Raw genomic sequence first — 20884 nt, forward strand, 5'->3', positions numbered from 1 at the left:
CGGGCACAGCTCTCACTCACCGCTTTGACTGAGAGTATTGTTTAACTGCTCTACATGATTTCACAGGTAAACACAACAAAATTACACCTCTGCTATTATCCTTAACCATGCATGGTGAACATATTTGCTTGTTTCAGGATATATGCACACAACTCCAGCAGTAGAAACACCGCCTTCCTGGCAGTGAAATTAAGGCTGCAGAAGAAGAGGCTTCATATTTTACCTTCTGCTGATGCTGCAGTCGCTCCTCCTCCAGGGTTTTGGTGATGGCAGCAACGTCTTCAAGTGCTTTGAGCAGCTGAACGCTGGGCTCAGCACTCTGCAGCAGCAGCATGCTCTGCCTGTTGGCCTCCTTCTGTTTCACCAGCATCTGCAGAAGACCGAGGACGATGATGAGGATGATGGGAACAAAGGAAGTTTTAGAAAGAGAGAAGGAAATGCCCGTCTGTGAATCTTTACTCTAAACAAACCATCACAGAATCTGCTTTAATCCCACAGACTGTTCACTTTTCAGATCAGTAAACACCAGATTCAGGACATTTCACCAATATTAACACACACATCAGTTACAAACACAGAAACACAGCTCACTGTTTATCACTGAAGCTAGCAGCAGCAAAGCTCAGCTTTCAGTTCATGGAAACAGTTACTTGGATTATCAGAATGAATGACTTTAGAAAACTGTGGGAGTCACAAAATGCTCTGGACGAAGAGGAGAAACTTTCAAATGACGATTATGCAAAATATGAAGATTAAGTTCTGCAGCTGTGGTGAGACAGCAGCCGCAGCAGCAAGCATGGCTTTTAGGTATTAACGTAGTGAAAGATTAGTCATTGTGTTTGCCAGCTGGAAAACTGGAAGGAGTGTTTGATTCCACCATGAATCATATTTCAAATTTCTGCTCTGCCAAGACAAACAGGAAAAGGCAGATTTTAAGCTTCTTTTGGTGTTTGCCTGTACAGCAAACACATTACACATTATTCTTTACTTTACTGTCACCAGATTTTTAAGGTTAGTTTCCTGCTGCACGCTCTCAGTTCTGTTTCGGCTCATTTCTGTGACTCGCTCTTTACCTCGTGTGCATAAGTTTCAGCTTTGACTCGGAGGCTCTGCTCCAAGTCAAGCTGCTCCTTCATTCCCTCGTACTCCTGAGCTGCCATCATGGAGACTGCAGAGACGGGGCCAGGGGGGGGGGTTAAAAAAGACAGCATTCATCTAACTGCTATTAATATTCAGTATGTAAGGCAGCCTTCTACCGGGAGAGTTAAAAACTGATGTTTTAAGGATTATTAGCTGATAGCCATCTCTCCTGTTTTTGTTATCTGTGGATAAATTTGAGTTTCTTTTTTTTTTCTAATACTGCGAGTGACTGATGGAAAACGCAGCGACGTTCCTTTATTTTAATTTCAAAAACAACCAAACAGACAGAGTGTTGAACATGCATGTTTAGAAAGGCGCTGATGTTATGCTAAGGGTTTGGAGTTATTAGAATAGCAGCATAAATGTGATGCTGAATGAGGTTTCCTTACGTGTGCTTTTACTCCAGCTCTCTGCTTTGCATTAAGTTGCTCTTCGCCTGCAGTTTGTTTCGACTCACCTCTGTTAAATCTCTTGATGGTTTTGCTTTGCTGCTCGACTGTTTCACGAAGCTGCTTCATCTCTGTCTGATCTTTCTCTGACTGCTCGCAGTGGAAGAGCAAACACACAGAAAACGTCTTAAAAACAGAAACTTTATTTCTCTTTTTATTTTTATTTATGAAATCTTAGCGACTATCGTGACACTGACCCACAATTTAAGCTTGTATGATAAGAGAAAGGTTTGGACTGACAAAATGTTTCCAGAAATAAACTAATCATGTGACCCATGATGTCATAAACAGTAATGTTTGTGTTGTGCAGTATTCACCTGTGTAATCAGCTCTTCTATCCTTTGCTGCTGGTCATGAATCTGACAGACAAAATTCTTCTTCTCCTCCAACAAGCTGTTCACCGTCTCCCTCAGCTCTGAGCAAACACAGTGAAGTATATTCATTTATTCAGATTAGCAGCTGAATTATGGAGTGTATTGGAAAACTCATCAAGTGCAGTGATTTAAAAATATATTATTAGCAAGAATGAATGAGTAAAAATGAATCCGTGACAAAAACGTTGTTCCAGAACACGTTCCTGCTGTTTGTGGAAGGTGAACCTCATTTGGTGAGCTGTACCTTTAACCTGCTGATGGTACTGCGTGAAGACGTCGGGGCTGCAGTCTCCCGTGTCTGCTGCGTCTGCGTCGACCTCCAGCGCGATGCAGTCGGAGATGCTGGGGAGCAGCTCGTCCAAACACGGCCGTGACGACAGACTCGGGTACTTCAGCTTCCTGTTCTCACAGTTCAGCTGCAGGTCAGAGGTTACAGGGGTCGACAGTAAGAGCAGCTCAGTGAGATTAAAGCCACAAAAATCATAGATCACAAACTACTGGGATCAATACTGAAGCACACATTTCCTGTTTACTGCATTTACATTTTAATAGATTTTAATAATAATCTTTGCTCTGGTCTGGATTATTTTCTTGTCGTTATACTTCAAATGTCTACTTCATTACTGTTCAGAACAGTAATGAAGCATTGCGCTTTTTACAGCATTAGTTGGTCTGACAGGTTAGGTTGCTTTTATTTTATGAGTTGAGATGTTTCTAATGCTCTGTGATGATGATTTGTTGGGGTTTTCTTTATCTTTTAGAACTTATTTTTAGTCAATAATAATAATCTGGGCAGGCATCATGTATGTCAGGCGTCACACTGGACAAACGATCAGTTCATTTATTGAGAAACTCAATCGGCAACAGGAGGCGAGAGACAAACAGTTTGTGGAAGAAATGATAGAAAGTGACAGCACTTTAAGGCATTATTAGTACTTTTCTCAACATGAAAATCTGTCCCGTACCTTTAAACTGTATAATTATTCACCATCATCCCTGTACCTGTTCTAAGTATTTTAGAAGTATTACTACATCATTAATGTAACCACACAGCTGTTGCAGTGGAGGCATTAATGCACACAGATAATGTAGTCAAATCGTCTCTGTGCACAGTCATCCTGACTCACTCCTCCTGATACTGCCAGCTGCTGCCAGCTGAGCCCTGATAATTCTAATCTTAGCATTGATTATTGAGCAGCGTGTGTGTGTGTGTGTGTGTGTGTGCGCGCGTGTTTGCGTGCAACCTTTGTGGCCAGGGCCTCTGCATTCTCCCGACACGACTTCTCGATCTCCAGCTGAGTCTGCAGAACACTCACCTCCTCAATCACCATCTGAGACACTGAGGGAGTACACACACACACACACACACACACACACACACACACACACACACACACACACACACACACACACACACACACACACAGTGTCAGTTTTGCTTTCATACTCTAAATGTTGAATAATAAAACAGCATGAGTAATGCAAGTACATAAATATGGTTTTATTGTTACTGTTTTACACAATATTTACAGAATTATTTGACTTTAACAAAGATGTTTTAGATTTTTTAATGTCTGAAGCCAATATTAAAACATCATTTAAAAAAAAAGCATCAAACCTCGAGATTTGTGAATAAAATCAGTGCTCACCAAATTTTCACTTTAGCTGCAAGCGACTTTTGACGCACACATATGCATTTGAAGCTACTCGACCTTTGAACATAACAAAAATCAGGTTTCCAGTACTGATCGTAACCTTTATTTAACCTGAAGTGGACAATGGCTCTTCTATTAACATGTCCACATGAGCAGAAGAGTTGCAGGTTTTGACCAATCAGAAAGACAGATATTTAAACATGTGAAGTGAGTCATTGAAAGGTCCTTTGAGTGAGTATCTGTCTCCTTGATGCAGAGAAGAGAAGAAGCATGCACAGCTCAGATACTCTCTGAGCAGAGTGCCGTTCTGCTCAGAGAGTATCTGCTAACACAAACAGCTGAAAGAAGCAGGCCTGAGGTTGTTAGACGCTCACAGCTGTCGAACGTGTCACCGAGCCTTTGCGACTCCTCGGTTATTTTAAAATGACCCAGATATGGAGACTTGGTGAAAAAAATGGAGAGTGAGAGGAGAGAAGTAGCTTTGCTATCGTGTCAAAATAAAGCTCAACTCGTCTCACTGTGCTGTCATCTCTGCTGCATTCTGGGTGTAACTGGTTAGAGAGCTCTGATGATTAATCCCCAGAGTTTTAATCTGAAAGTCTGTATTTCAAATACAACTGAAATACATGACAATAGAGCAGGGCGATATGACCAAAAATATTTATCACGATATACATTTGAAAATTTGCGATAACGATATAACTGACGATATAATTGACACTAGACAAAATACTTTACAACTCCACAAATTTATTCGTGCAAAAAAAAAAAAAATCAACATATTTTCACTTAAACAAGCAGCTGTTTTTTATGTGCATTAAAGTTATATAAAAAATTAAAAGTGCAAATGCAAATTCCTTGCTGACAGTTTAACCAAAAGGCATTTCCAGCGGAAATTGGCCGACATATCCTCAGCATAACCATGTATAATATCCACAAAACTTAAAAAGAGGTTATAGACACACAATACGGTAATATTATGTTGAAGCACAATATGTATCACTCCGCGAGGCTGCTGCCTACGATAGCCATAATGCTCCGACAATCCATCAAGCGGTGTGGATTCGTAGCTTAGAAAAGTCGTACTAAAACATTTGACAGATGTTTGAGCGCCGTGTACCACATAAAATCGTTTCGAGGTCAGTAAACACAACCAGAATTCATACATAAGGCACACGGGATTATAAGGGGCACTGTCGATTTTCAGAAAAATCAAAGGATTGATTTTAAGTGTGCCGTATTTTCCTAAAACCTCGGTAATACCGACGGCCCGCTAGCATGCGCTACCAAAAATAGTGCTTTGTTGTGTATCTGACGGATGAAAGCTAAACCAGTTCCACACCGCTGAAGTTGCAGCATTTTTACAAACCAGTTCTGGTTCATCTGTTTCATTCACCGATCCGCTTTCACCCTTTTCATTCTCTGTCGCCGCCATGCTTTTTCCGCCATGTGCGTATGAAAACAAAGGCACTGCGCATGCGCGTTTTACTCATATTCTACCGCGATATTTCATTTTCTTATCGTTGCCCGACATTATACCGGTATTACCGTGAACGGTATGATATGGCCTAGCCCTACATGACAAGTTTCAGTATTGCGACACAGTCAGTCCTGGGCTCTCTCAGCAGCTGGAGCTGGATTGTATTAGAGCCAACAGGAAGCCGCTGCTAAAATCCCGGCTCCATTAACACAGTCCTTCCTGATCAATATACAAGCTCCAAATCTAATTATACTCTTCACTCCTTCAGCTGAAGGCAGGAGGAAATGTGTTCCTGCCCTCCTCATCCTCTGCCACAGAGACTCTGTAATAACTCTGATATGTACTGTCCTCTTTCTTTGTTGTTGTTGCAGTAGCATTTAGCATTGGTCAAAATATTTATGGGCATACTTGTCTGTGGTGTGAAACAGAGAAGTAGCATAAACAGATGAAACCGGCACACTTCTGTCAGACTCCAGAGTAACCCACACCTTTGCAGTGAACAGCTGCTGTAGTGGGCAGCATTCAGTATTTTTTGTATTTGTACTTGCTGGTGTGCCTGCATCGCTCTGCTGAAGCTCAAAAGTTCATGTTGGCGCTAAAATATGAAAGAACAACAGTTACTTTTACAGGAATAAAGGATGGAGAGAAATATACACAGACTGGCATACTGAGCAAGCTAAATACATTCTGGTTCTTCTATTTCTACTCTAGTTAAGTGCTTTACACAGCATGGCTTTTTGCCTTTTCTGTGTAACATTCACACTCTCGCGAATGCATCAGAGCAGCTCAGGGTTACTATCTTGCTCAAGAATATTTGGCATGCAGACTGGAGCAGCTGGGGATCAAACTACCAACCTTCTAACTTCTTCTGGCCTACTCTGTCTCTGGAGCTACAGCTACCTCTAATTTTGCATTTCCTTTTTCTGAAGTGCTATCCTTGTGTCCAGCAGGCTACTCACAGACCAATCACAGTTGAGGTCTGCAGAGCTGAAATGTGTAGTTAAATGCACGTAAACTGCACAGGGAGCATGCAGGGTCAGTTCAACTAGATCAGCGTTCAGGGTTTGCATAGTACTCAGTTTAAAGAATCTAAAGTTTAAATGAGTCTTACACAGTTACTCCCTGAATCATTTACACAGCCTGCATCACACAAAATGACCTGCTCTTTGTGCTAAATAAAAAAATAAAAAGTTGAATTGACATGTTTTTGTATGTAAAGTCACAGAAAATGTTTTTTTTACTGTCCTGTGAATTTAATTTTTGTCAAATTACAACCAAACTCTCTCACTTTAGAGGCACAGACAGCGTATCTATGATGCATCTGTATTATATTTTATGAACCAACTTACACTCTGAGCCATTAATGGTAATCTAACATGTTAAGAAGTTGTCGTTTTAAGGGTATTTCAATGTAACTTTACGGTGAACAAAGCAGTGGATGGCTCTGCAGAGGTCCACGTACACATTCCTCCAGCAGCATCTCAAACAAACACCATAAAGTTTCATTAATACAAAACTCAGGAAACAAACTTGACAGAAACCTAACAGAAGCTAGCTGCACAATAGAAGCACTTTGCTGCTTTGTGGTTGTCACATGCAGTATGACAGAAGAATCCCGTTCACTGTTTCCTAGCAGGAATCTCAATAACCTGTATTTGAGCACTCAGCATGTGCAGAGTAACACTTTCCATCACCAGCTGAATGCAGACTACATAACACAGCACATGAGCGGAGCAGTTAATGACAGGCTGCTGCTCCATCATTTGCCAGACCGGTTGTTAGGCTGCTGTAAGTGAAACCTTCGCGTCTGCTTACATGCAGAAACATAGATCGTCAGCTGATCCTGAACGTCATCTTTAAAAGATGTTAGCTCAGTCGGCGTGCTCAGACCAGACAGTGATCAGAAATATTAGCTAATAACACTTATACACAATATTTTCTCCTTAATTTGTAACAAAAACTAAAGTTTAACTTCTAATTTCACCAATCCATAGATGTCCTTCAAAGACTTTCTTTGGTGTCCCATTCTCACAAATACATTCCTGTTTTTAGAGCAACGTTTAAGGTCAGACACATCGTAGCTTCATTACAACATTTAGCTTAGTTAGTTTAGATAGTTTTAATATATCTAATGTATCATTTGCAGTTTTTCTCCCACTATGATGAAACTATAACAAAATGAGACTTTATGATTGGAGTAAATTAAACAGCAGTGACGTTTAAAGGTTTTGCTGCATGAAAAAAATCTGCATATGTAAAAAATGTCAGACCATGAGAAGAAAATAGAAATCCCTCGATGACAACAGTGACCACAAGCTGAACCCGTCTCTGTGTCGCCTTCAGGTCACCTGAGCTTATTACACTTTAGTTTACATCACATAGAGTCAGGTGAGACCTGCAGGAAACATGACTAACGCTTCTCTGCCTGATGATGCGTTCTGGGCACATACGAACAGCTCTGCGTAAACATAAGCAGCTGTATTTAAAGGGCCTGCGGGACGTCACGCTCCAGCTGTGGATCAGCATCACTCGGCTCAGACATTGATCTGATCTAAAGACCACAGAAAAATTACTTCCTTTAAAGCAAAGCAACACATTTGTTAGGGAAACTGATCCAGAATAGTAACAGAGCACTGGACAAGATACTACAACAACTATAAAACTATGTTACAAAACCACAAATAATCATGCTTTTTAATCTGTGTAGATCTGAATCAAACATATTTTTGCCAACAGAAATTATGACATAAATCTGTTGGGCTCTGTTTTAAATGATCGTCTTCACCAGGAAATAAAGCTGAACTACATCCTCAGGAAGACGCTGAGGAGCAGGGAAAGGAACCGTTTCCTGAGAAGACCCAAAACAAAGCTGTAACACATCTGCCTTTGTACTATATACACAGATAGGAGGGCTTGTGCTTTGCACTAACATGAGAAGGATCTCTAAAGTAGAGTAATTTTATTTTTATGGCACCAAATCACAGCAAAATTGTTGGGGCAAATAAATAAACCGATCCAAACAAAATAGTTTCCTCATGTACCTCATCATGTAAATGTTTAGGTCTGGGTTTTTTGAGTTTGATTTATTATTATAAATTATTATAAAAATGAAGCAGGCCTGTGATATGGGCACCAACTGACCCGAGGTGCAATTTACATTCAAGCTACTTCACCCTCGGCTACAAACTGCCCCGGTGCAGGCTGCAGGTCACGGCTTGATGGAGCTAACAGAACCACATCATCAGCAAAAAGAAGAGGCGCTTTGTCTGATCCTCCAATTGGCCGTGCCTTGAAATTCTAGGCCCATAACAATAGATCATATACCCTGGAGTCCCAAAGCACCTCCCTAGGGACACTGTCGGGGGCGGGGAGCTCCTTCATATGGGAAGGAGATGCCGGGGAAGACATTACATCCTTGGTTGTCCTGGGAAGCTGAGAGAGGACCAGTGAGCGCTGTGTTTTATATCCCCACGCCCCAAGAAAGCAGCAGAAAATGGATGGATGGTATTTGTTGGTTAACCACTTAACTATTAAGTACATATTTTTCAAAAACAAATAAAGCTAGGTTAACATCATCATTTAACTGTTTCTAAACCTATCATAAGATGAAAGTAATAAATGAATAAAGAAAAGTGCTGATTAGAGAGCTCTGACCAAATAAAATCCATCCACACATTTCTGAGCAGCCAAGAGCTGCAAACAGAAAAGCTTCAGCTGCAGAAGACGTTGACCCAGAGTGTCGGCCATGCTTACATAAGGGCCTGGATATGGGTGAGGAAGCAGCAGTGAGGACGACATGAGAGAGAAGGGAGACGGGGAAGGCTTCCGGATCTATTTTTAATCCCTCATTCAATGTTTAATGCTCATGGATGGGCTTTGGGTGTGTGATTCCCTCCAATCCAGAGACTCATTTAAACCCTCAGAGATCTCTCAGGGATTCGTTTGGTCCCTTTAAACACTGCTTCAGCCCACATGCCACCACGGATCGTCCTCCACTTGACTTCACTGCAGCTCAGCTGCAGCTCTGCGGGTCAGATGCAGCAAACAGTTCATTCTCAGCTATTTATAGCTTGGTTTTATTAGATTTTTCAAATGTTACTTTACAGGAGAAACCCTCAGCTGGTGCAGTCTCTGGATCTCCCAGTAATCCCACACCTAATAATGTGCAGTGAGAAATGTTAAGCTTCTTCCTCTTCTTTCTTTTATTTTTTTCCTCTATTGAAAAACCATTAATGTGGCTGTTTACGTTGTTTTAAAATTAAACCATGCATAATTGATTCATTTCTATCGCCACATGTCTGCGAGGATGTCTTTACATATGTGGATACGTGTAGGTTTTGTAATCCATATTTAATGTCTTTATGGTTGTTCCACATGCTCAGCATTTTATCCAGCAGAACACGACACACCGACCCTGCTTGTTGTGTCTCCTTCATTTTACTCGTGTGTGCGTACACTGACTATAGTAGCTTAAATAAGTGACGAGTGACGAAACGTTTCTCCCACTGAAAACGCTACGTCCAGATGAGCAGAATCAACCTTTTGGTGACAAATTGTAAGCTACCAATATGAATTATTAGGAGTTTAAAGATGTTATTTATTAACTAAATATAAACTGGAACCCCAAAGAGTTGAAATGGGGTACTCATGCTGACTGAGATCATGACAAATGATGAAAAATGATGCATTATTTGACAGATAAGGATTGAAGGATTGAAGAGCAGACGATTCATCTTTTTTGAAAGCATCACAGGAACAGTTTGAAATAAAACACGTGGCTGTCCTCTCACAGACACACTTTGTCCTGCAGAAGCTGTTCTGGGTCAGTAATTCCTCCGAGCTCAGGGCCTCATGAGATAAATGACGTGCCATTAAAACCTGTGACAATCGAAGCTAAAACAGAGGCAGGCTTTTGTTTTTCATCGACGAACTGCAGCTGGTAAAGCCGCTTTAGTGGCGGTCCGTGTTATCGGCAGAAGATTTGCAGGATTAGCCAACGGTTTGGACATTCATCTGTGCGTAACAGCAAAATCCCAGCACAGAGTGTTAAAACAGGGTTAAAATGCTGGAGAGGACAGAGAGCTGTGGAGTTTAAGCTCCAACACTAAGCTAAGCTGTAGATAACTGAATGTCTAATTGTGTAATTATGTTTTAACTTTAGAAGTTCGTTGTGAGCATGATCAACAGCTTCAATGCTTTAGGGAACAATCTGTGATTAAATCTGATGCCATTGTTATTTTCTGTACTGTTTTTGAGTGTCGGATCCTTTGTGCTCATCATGTTTATGCCCGGGTCCTGATTTCATGTAGTTTGAAAGTTTCTACCAGAGTCACATGGTCACAGGTCCTCTGTGGACTCTGAGCATGTAATTACAGTACTTCCTGCAGTACTCGAATGCAGGGAAAGTGCAGCCACAGGCTTTTATCTAAGTACAGTAGACTGGATAACTAGGCTGCACATGATAATAACACTGCAGGCGATCAGCCTGTGAAGCTGAGTGCTGCACAGTTGGCCTCCAGCTACATGCAGCATTACAGTAGGTGATGCAAAGCACTGGTGGAAGAAGAACATAGAAATATATTTTTGTCTCTTTTCTAAAGTTTATTTGCTGATGTGTTCACTGCATTTCACATATTCTTTTGTCTTCTGTTCTGTGGAGTTTTTCATTGTTCTTTGGTTTTAACTGAGCTCAAACAAATTTTGGCTGCTGCCAAAATCCCTCCCAGGAAGGCAGGTTTGTCACTCTGCTCCTGTGCTCTTTTACTTGCTCTGCTGCACTGGTTTAATAGAGAATAAATTGCAGACTGTGAGACATCAGTTCCGCCTGCTTCCTACTGGCTGAAAGGTTCAGGAAAAGAGCTGAGGGCGCCCGGCAGCTTCCATTTTAACAGAGAAAATATAAGGTTCAAGAAAAGCAAAATAAAGGGAAAGAAACCTTCTGACAGATCACCTCCTCCTAAAAGATGCTCCTCAGTGCTCGCTGCTGCAGGAAACATGTTAGGACCTTTGCAATCTGTTTAGTTATTCCTACTTTAGGGTTTGTCAGCTTGCAAACATATTTATAGAAGTAATCTTGGACTAAACTCACAATTTCTGCCATGGAATATGACACAACGCTGCACCAGACGAGACAGGGCAGCTATGCCTGGACTATCTTTGGTCCAGTCACGGGAAAACAACAGAAATATATTTAGATTTTTGGAACAATTAATTCTCAACACATTAAAATCCACTCCAAATTAGACTGTGGATATCTCACAGACCAACTAGAGGGACAGTTCTACACAAAGTAAGCCTCATTATAATCACCTGCACACACATTTATGTGTATTAGTAGCATTCTCATCAAACCCATGATCTTCCACGCTGTTGTTCTTCTCTGTGCTTTTTGCAACTTTTATAAGCAACAAACATTAAATACTCAGAGACTGATTTTGTGAAAAGGAACAAATATTTAACTGAGAAATTTTTATGCTAAACAATTACAGTGGAAATCAATAAATGGAGATAAAGTTAAAACCTTAAAAATACCTTATAAGAACTGCACTCACAGAAGAAATGTAACAGCAGTAGAAGCAAACAGCGTGATGCCGAGGTGGACTTTTTAACCGCAATCATTTTTGAGACCAACTATAATATGTTAACAGAAATATGCTTAAATTAAACTTATATAAACAAAAATACAAAAATGTGAAATGTTGAGTGAGTTTCATAATCATGTACGTATCCTGTTACTTTACTCACAGGATTGTAATAAAGTCAGTTAGTTATGTTTGCTCTCAGTGTGAATAGGATCCTCCGTCACTGAGGCCAGTTTATTATCTCACAGAGACTCCGGTTCGGGTCATGTTTTCACTGTTTTATGCTCACTTAATCTCAGACTGGCCTTTGAGTTCCAAAACAGCTCAAAATCAAGTACCTGAGAGGCTGCCAAGTCTCCCTTATTAAAGCCATTAGATCACGGTCATCAATTATTGAGGAACAGGTAGAAAGGGCCTTTCAAGGACCACAGTGGATAAAGAGTCAGGCAAGATGAGCCCACCCCCTCCCACACACACCCTCGTCCGTCCCCAGTTTTCTGCTGCTGAATTATTCATGTCAGGAGGTTTTAATAATTCATGAGAATAACATGACAAGAGCGACTGCTGTCTTCTCTGGGGGAAGGCGGTGAATGAATAAATGAGTGAATGAACGATAGACTGGGTGTGTGAAGTGATGAGACCCACGGTGAAAAGGAGGATCAGCATTCCGCTGACACTGCCGAGGATCTTAGGTCCAGTTTTGCTGCTGACGACAAGTTTGTGACACTTTCCTGGCAGTTTGAGGCTTGAGTCGGATTAAAAGACTAGAATATGTTTTTCTCACAGGTTTCCATGAAATGTTCTGAGAAAAATCCCCAAATGAACAGAAGCCTTTCTAATACAAAATTTAAGCACCCAGATTTTAATTTGCACCTGTTAAACATAAGGACTGCAAACAGGAAGGCCTCTTTGTTGTGTGTGTAGTGATACGCTTTTGCCGATCGTTGTATCGTATACTGACTCTACTTTACACTGCAAAATATGAAAGACAATCATTCCCTTCCATTAGGAGCATGCCATGCACTTTAAACTGCCACATCATTACCATTTAATATGAATATTATTGAGTTCTAGGAGAGGACTGCGATATCTGACAGTCACTGAAGACCTCAACAAAACACCAGCTGGATAACTCAGCTCATGTTTCTTTAAACGCCAGTTAAACCAACAAACATTTGTTAATTTATTCATTTATTTCATCCCCATTAGCCATAGGCCCCGCCCCAACAACAGCTGCTCGTGCTTGGCTCAGTTAGACAAAATTACAACCGACTGAAAGTCTGCAGACACAACGGCAGCTCTGTGCTCTTAATTATATAACACAAACGGTGCATCAGGGTTAAAGCTGATGCTTAAGTATAATGATCTCTGCAATGATTGCAATCTTAGTTTAGCTTGTAGCGTGTCAGTTTAATCATTCTCACAGAACACTAAGGAAAGAAAAGGCTGTTAACTGGTCATAAACCCAATAACTGGTAACGCTAATTATAACTTTATGATGCCAGGCAGTAAAAATCACCAGTGTGATTAATATAATGCTGCTGGGATCATGTTTGTGTGCCAAATTTAATGCCAGTGCATTAAATGCTTAAAAATACAAAAGGTCAGTCTCACTGCAGGATCACGAATGTAGATGACCACGTTGTGCAAATTAAAAGGTCAAATAAAAAGTTTGACCTGATGGCAGTCAGGGAAATGTCAGCTGAATTAGGATTTATCCTCTGGGGGCCAAGATGGAGTTTATCAAAATTCTCAGTAATCTATCCAACAGCTGTTAACTTATGTTCATAGAAGGTTAAAAAATACAGTGTCATGCCCTGTGGTGACACCAGATGTAGAGGATGAGCCCTGACAGCATCATTAGAGCTCACCCTCAGGGGACACTAACTTTGGTAAGATCATCTGAATGCCTCCACTTAAATTAAATCAACAAAGGAGCTCAGTAAAACAAAAATATCCTTAAATCAGACATTCACACGACACTGTTAGATTTAGGAAGAACTGCTGTAGTTAGGGGAGGTAGACGATGACTCTGAATCGGCCTGTTTTACTGAAACGTCACCTGAGGACAAGCCACAGATGGAGAACGCCTGGTTCTCCTGTTACCTTTGGACAATAACAGCTCGCCCACATACACATAGCTGACTGAACCAACTGACATCACTGAACCCGCTTCTCTAAGACACAAAAGGATCATTAAAATGTAATCTTTTTGGAAGACAAATGTTGGCTTGTGTGTTCGTTAATATGGCTAAATCTACAAGAATATCGAATATAAGCCTTTTGAATATGAAAAAGGTGGTAGTCTGAATTTTAGCATCCTAAACTGACATTTAGCACCACTAATTTATCCATCCCACACATAATCAGGTAGCTATGCAAACACTTGACTCCTACATTTTTAGACTCCTTCAGTTTTAGAATCAGGAGTTAAACTCCTCAGAACAAAAGTGCTCCCCTACAACTGGCTGACTAAACTGACAGTCACCATGGAAACGGGTGACACCCTCTTAAACACACCTGTTCAGAGGACAAGGTGTTGGTGATGTCATACCAGCAGAGGCACAGATGAATAACGCGAAGAGGGAGGGAGGAAGTGAAGGCTCGCTGGGATGAGGTGTCAGGCTGCTCTGTGGTATTTGATATCTGGACATAAGTATTTGTCTGTGTGCGCTGAAGGATTAATGGCACCAATTTTTTTTTTTTTACTTTTAAATGATAATTATAGTTTTCTGCAACCTCTAGGAGGACGAGGACTTTACTAAATGGAAATCTGACAGGTGAAGAAAAATGAGCAGTAAGTTAGAAACCATTAATGAATGTGGGCTGATCCAGAAACTCTAAACCAGTTTATCCCAAGGTCAAAGTGAGCAGACAGGAAATGCCAGGAGTAGCTGGACCTTCAGGGTACAGATCAAACATCCACGGTACAAAGCTTGTTTTCAGGACCAGGAAATTTGGTATATATATCTTCTGTTTTATAAAGTTATAAGGCTTAAAAACCATTGATAAAAATTCGAAGCCACACCCATGTACTTTTAGGGCCTGTAACTGGGAAAATATTCATAGTATGAAGGTAAAACATTTTGGATATACAAGTTGTTGCACAAAAAAACAATCAACTGATTCTGATGGGATATGTGTAAAGGTTTTTCAGAGTTGACTGCTTTTAAAACTAAGAAGATCACAAGACTTGGTATTATTCATCCTCTATAGAGCACTGTCTGCAGAATAAATGTCTGTCACTCCATTATTGGTTGTTATAGCTGCTGAAGGTTAACTTTGTTGTTTAGCAAAGATTCTTTCATTTAATTTCCTGCTTCAAAACACATTTTTTGTGCGTTTGAGAGTTTGAGAAGGTGTAAACAAGCTGGACTCACCTCTCTTGATGTGTTTGAGTTGTCTCTCTGCCTCGTCTCTCTCCTCCGTCAGTCTGTTGCACTGCAGGAGCAGACAGCAGGGTCAACCCATCAGATCGTGTTCCACAACAGGCTGAACGTACAGGTCACTGATACCAGCAGAGTGAAGTTACACCCACACACGCACAACAGTTTACACACTCAGCTGTGACAAAGCAGCGATTTTATCCTGAAACACTTTCAGCAGGCCGACAATGAGCAGTACCTGGAAGCTGGTGCATCAGACAAACAATCATTCAGAACCTACATCAAATCGAGAGTCACCAGTTAACCTAACACGCACGCCTTTGGGGAAGCTGGAGAACCTGGAGAGAACCAACACAGGCACAGGGAGAACACGTAGACCCCTCACAGAAACACTCACTCACACGTTAGGCGGGTATGAACCATGACCTTGCTGCCACTGTAGAATATTTCTGCAGGATTAGCTGCATGCATCTGGTGATTCTCAAGCTGTGATTGCTAAGATTCACTGGCATTACTTTACTTGGTGACACCAACGTTTAAAATCCTACAATAATATTAATCTTTTCTGAATGTGGCTAATATGAAGTAATGCTTGGAACACTGCAGCGACAGTGTTAGCAGCTAACACTGCTAACACTGAAAGTGCATCACAAGCACTTCCTTCCTACCACGTCCTCCAGATAAACGTTCATTTTGCCCGATACCCCTCTGTGCTGAAGGCTGCGCTGCCCTCTTCCATCGTCTTAAAATGCTGCCTGGCTTTCTGTAATAACACTGACAGCCCATCACCTCTGATAACAGACTGACTCACTCTGCTCCTGCTGACTTGACTTCTGCCATAGAAAAAGCCAGAAAGGCCATAACTGCTTATTTTCGCATCCACTGTCTCTTCTTGTGCTGTGTATCGGACAAGCAGCTGAGGAGACGCCGCATTTGAATGTTGGAAAAATGAAAGCAGCTGCAAACGTCACAGATTAACAGAAACTCAGCATGCACACTCAAAGACAAATCAACTTTTCCACCACACCCAAACATGCATTTCCAGTCTGACTGAGAAAAACACGCACAGCTGGTTAGAATCTCCCCGTATTACCAACATTGACAGAGTTGCCTGACATATGAAAGGATTCATGTTGCTAAATCAAACAGGTGAAGCCAGGTGTGTGGTGGCATCGTGTGAATAAAAGAGCAGCCCCAAGAAGCTTTGGGATGATGACGGTTTCTTTCTAGTCAGCCGTCTCTCAGATATATGTCTGTGCTTGCTCACTGAGCAGAAAAGTAACTGTTGGATTATCATCCCATCATTCATATCTCCTTCCTCTTACAGGACAGAAGTACAGTGCCCTCCTGAGTGACCACAGCCACTAACAGAGTATCTGCAGTGCTGCTGTGCTGTGCACACAATTAATTTAAAATGGTAATTGAAACTCGTAAAGCTTTCAGTGACCTCCTGCACAGCAAAAAACAAAAGTACACAGGCAAAGAAACATCTCCCTGTGGGTTTAAACAACCTCCAGAGTACAAATGCACTGCATGAAACATCACTCTCTGCATACAGGAGAACACTGATTAGCTTCAAGCTCATTTTCTGGAGCAATGTAGTGAAACAAACATAATGGTTAACATATGACTGATGCAAACTGGCAACAGCCAAACCTTGAAGATTCATCAGAATCAGACCCTCTGCAGGGAGTGCATCGTTAAAAAGATTTACCTTTTACACGCTCCATCGGACCGCTGCAGTGATGTCACACGTGACAAGGCGCATCACTCCCCACATAGTGGTGTAAGGAAATGTCAAATACAAGGTTAAAACGATGAACTTTTAGGCCAAATGGTATGTCCACATGCAGCATGTCATTAGCACAGTCATTGGAGGTAACTACTTCAGTTGGACTGACATAGGATGAGCCAAAAGGCAGAAACTGGGGACGAGTTTTATAGTCAGTCAAGGTGAAGTGAATTTTCCTGGTGGCCCAAATACAGGCTCCTTCAAGGACTGATGATTCAAACTTTTGGACTTACAGACGTTCGATTTTTATAGTTCTCAGAAATAGAAGATGATGTCTCCTTTGTGGCTTTTAGTGTCCATCATCGCTTGCCCATCAGCAATTTAAAGATGCATTCAGGCAGTTACTGTCTGCTTGTAAAGCCTGGACAAATCCCACAGTGACCATACTGTACTCATCAGGGGTTTGTGTTCAGGTGGTCATCAGTCACTGGTAAATACAGGAGAAGCATCTGACTGATGCAGCAGCTGGGTGTGATGCAAACACAGACTGGCTGTTTCCACAGAGTGTGCACAGGGCTCAAAGGCATCTTAAGCCTCTATTCTTTCTACTTCTGATCCACAGGAGATGAAGCTGTGCTTGCATCAGGGTGTGGCTGCTTTGGGATTGGAAAGGTGGATTAGACTTTTTCAGTCACCTCCACCTCATGATGCAGGTTAAATGAAACAAAGATGGTGACGGATGAAAGGCCAAACCTGAAGCTTCGTAACACTCTACAAACCGCTGGGTGACTTAATATTGGTGGCTTCCCCCCTTACTTTTTATTCACTCTGTGGTCGTTCCAACAAATATTAGTTATTTGACTTAATCTGCCATTACAGAGCAACTTGCAGCTGATGAACCAACTTTTGACTTTGATGAGTTTCACAGAGCACCATTAGTTTCACTCTGTGTGGCCATAATGACCTAGTATTATAGTCGCAGGCAGACTAGATCATGAATGACCACCAAGACAGATAGCTCTTTGGTCATTTAGATCACTAAACAAGGCGGTCAGGGACACATTTGACCACATTTTCCACTGAAGATCCTAAAGCTACCTGGTGTTTCTGACAGTGATGGAGGACATTTTGTGGATGACGTACCAACATTTGACAAAACAGAGAAGTGACAACACAGCAAAATCCCACATATGGATATAAATTCTGGGATGTCTTTTTTTTCCTTACAATTGGTGCTCGCTCGTCTTGTGATTTGTAATGTAAGACCTATTTGCACACATTTCACCTGCACACACCGATGTCAGAGGTGTAACTTCAGCTACTTGGAGAACTGGGCTAATTTCTGGAATTCTTAAACCCGTTAAATGTTATTCCATTAAAATCTAGGACCGACAGACACCAGCACTTCCTGGTTTGAGCTCTAAGAACCTCAACTATTTTTGGGGTGTAGCCCTAAACTGATGCTTCACCATCCTCAGCTCTCCTTACATTAGATTTCACAGATGTGACCTAAAAAGCTCTACAAACAGATGAACACAGTCTGATTGGATCTATTTTGTGTCAGTGACACAGATGTGTTCATGGTGTTCTGATGCTGACAGGAAAACGGTGCTTGATCTCATATCAGTGGTCAAAGTTCGAGGCCATGAAAAGGGCGGAATTGCGACAAAACGGACATTCCTCAGATAAAAAAGGACGAAAAGGACGCTCAGCATCCAGCTCGCTCGCTCGTGCTCTCTCTCTCTCTTTCCTCCAGCAGCAGGAAGCACTTGTCCCACTTTTGCCCGGCTCTACCTGCAGCCTCACACACTGTCAGCTTAGATTTCCCTCAGGAGCACAGTGAGGGCAGCTGGTTCATCGGCACACAGCAAGGCACTGAGGTTGCCTGGTTGAGCGGTTCGATCTCCTGCACTTCCCAGCGACCACGAAAAAAAACCTATTCCACACCCACCTATCAGAGCAGCAGTCCCAAGCTATTTGATTCTCATTTCCTTTTCATTTTAATGGAAACAAACTGTTATTATGAATATTTTTTCATTTTCTTTGCACCGAGACAATTACAGTATTAAAACATGGTCCAACCATTCTCCTTTCAGTAATAAATGCTGGCACACATGATAATATCTGGAAGGTTAAGCTTTTTTCTTTTGGCTGAATCCTTGTAAACGGTAGGTAGATTTAGCTAAAATGTAGGTGCTTTTCTTTCTTTGCAGTGATCATGCAGTGTTTCTTGGATCCACGCCTCGCTCATGCATTTAAAAAATCCAGCTCGAGGCTTCACAGCTGGGCCTTGATAAGCCAATACAGTAATTACCCGTGTACGGTTAAAGTGTGGATCTTTAACTGTATGATCATGGTTGAGGTGGGTGTCTGGGAGAGTGCCTGAGCCAAATGAAGACCAGGAAATTTAGCTGAAACCTATAAAAACTGCAATACGTCCCTAAGACTCTGCTCTTGTTCTTGGATTATAACTTAATTCTTTACAAAGTTCAAGAAGAAACTAAAGCAAACTAGTTTAATATTAGCAGGTTAAATTAGAATGTGAGTAAGACTCTGACTCTTTTCTATTCTTCTTCACCCACAAAACAGCTACAAATACATTTCTCAGCAGAAGATGGTGCTAAAACAGAATTTTCTGATGAAACCCTGACTCTGGTCGAGCATAAAGCTTAGTGACTCATTACTGCCTTTGAATATCAGAGCAAGGCACTGACACACTTTGGTTTGAGGGTCCGATTCCCAGTAAGTAAGTGGGCATAAAGCCATCAAAAGGGGGCAGGAAGCAGGTGAATAAGCACTAAAGGTTGATGGTTTAGTTCCCACCTCAACTTTAAGTGTATTTTTCGCTCTTGGAGGTCAAAGGGTGGGGCAACTAAATTCCAAGAGCAAGGCATTACCACTGAAATGGGGTCTGGGGTTCACTTCCCCTGTGCCCACCGCTACCATGCAGGTGTTTGGGGTCATAGCCAAGCCCTGATGGTGTGAGAACATGATTTAAGGCGTTTTTCATTCTGTCTATTGTAAGGGAGCACGCAGTAAGACACACGTTCCAGAATAAACCGGCAGCCTCATTCACTCCGCACATTTTTACACAAAAAGACACACAGCGTGTTTTAAACCCAGAAACTTCCCCGTGAAGGGAGATGTAGCTGTGCTATTCGTATCATTTCTCCTTACTGACTGGTTCAGTTCGCTTAAATGGCGTGAAGAGCATGATTTAGGGAGGGGTCCGGCTCTTTGATGTCTGAGCTCCTCCAGAATAAGCCGGCCGGCGAAATGTCAACAATGGCAACAGAGCCGCTCGGGCTCCCGCATACATGCTCGCCTCTCACACGCTGATTTGGAGTGTCGGAAGTCAGCACAGGAGACGTTTGTGTCATTTTACCTCTGTTTGCATGTGTGCGTCCTTCTTCTTCTCCTCCTCCTCCTCGCATCCCTCCATCTGCGCGGATGGTGAGCAGGGAAGCATTTTGATTGATAAATTATCTTCCAGGCTGCTGATGTATTCTTATCACCAGCTATATTTTTTAAAAAACAGGAAAGAGCTGAAATTCTAGGAGCACATGTCTGAACGTGAGCCCATTTTCTTCCCTTTGCAGCACATGGGATGGAGAGCGGCTCAGTACGATGCTGCTGCCGGCGGGCAGGACCCTCCTCCTCTTCCTCCTCCCTTCACTGACAGCGTCATCCTGCTCCCCTGATCGCCTCCTTTCTATGGAGGACCACAAGAGCCACACATCGAAATAAAGAATTCTGTGCTTAAATAATAATTTATAGAATGATTTCTGCATTTGTAAATTCATTTTTGAATTGATTTTTTAAATCACTTAATCTAAACACTATTTTTAAATACATTTTTCAAAATGAATTATTAATCCATCAATAAACACTTCAATTTGATAATGAATTTTACAAAGAAAAGACCTAAATGTCAATAAAAACCTCGTTTCAAAAACCATTTTCGAATTCCAAATTAAACTGATTTTCAAAACGTTTTTTAAAACACAATTTAAAATGGCGATTCCACTCTTCATTTTAAAATCCATTTCCCTTTCCTGTTTGCTCACGGATTAATGTTTGTTTGGAT

The 20884-nt window shown here is 41.5% G+C and overlaps 1 protein-coding gene across 4 annotated transcripts in view; it reads right to left on the reverse strand.

Moving 5' to 3' along the window:
• Nucleotides 1-20455, reverse strand: part of shtn3 (shootin 3) — a 30101-nt gene extending 9646 nt beyond the window's left edge. For all 4 annotated transcript variants that reach the window (XM_063492793.1, XM_063492776.1, XM_063492783.1 and 1 more), the window contains exons 1-8: nt 20183-20455; nt 15060-15120; nt 3208-3302; nt 2208-2379; nt 1907-2004; nt 1598-1679; nt 1074-1168; nt 224-370 (exon numbers count right to left, since the gene is read on the reverse strand). In XM_063492793.1, coding sequence (XP_063348863.1) covers nt 224-370; nt 1074-1168; nt 1598-1679; nt 1907-2004; nt 2208-2379; nt 3208-3302; nt 15060-15120; nt 20183-20266 — 834 coding nt within the window. In that variant the 5' untranslated portion in view covers nt 20267-20455. The remainder of the gene's footprint in view (nt 1-223; nt 371-1073; nt 1169-1597; nt 1680-1906; nt 2005-2207; nt 2380-3207; nt 3303-15059; nt 15121-20182) is intronic.
• Nucleotides 20456-20884: the final 429 nt, after the last annotated feature.

Source organism: Pelmatolapia mariae, linkage group LG2, assembly GCF_036321145.2.
Source record: "Pelmatolapia mariae isolate MD_Pm_ZW linkage group LG2, Pm_UMD_F_2, whole genome shotgun sequence".
Classification (NCBI taxonomy): domain Eukaryota; kingdom Metazoa; phylum Chordata; class Actinopteri; order Cichliformes; family Cichlidae; genus Pelmatolapia; species Pelmatolapia mariae.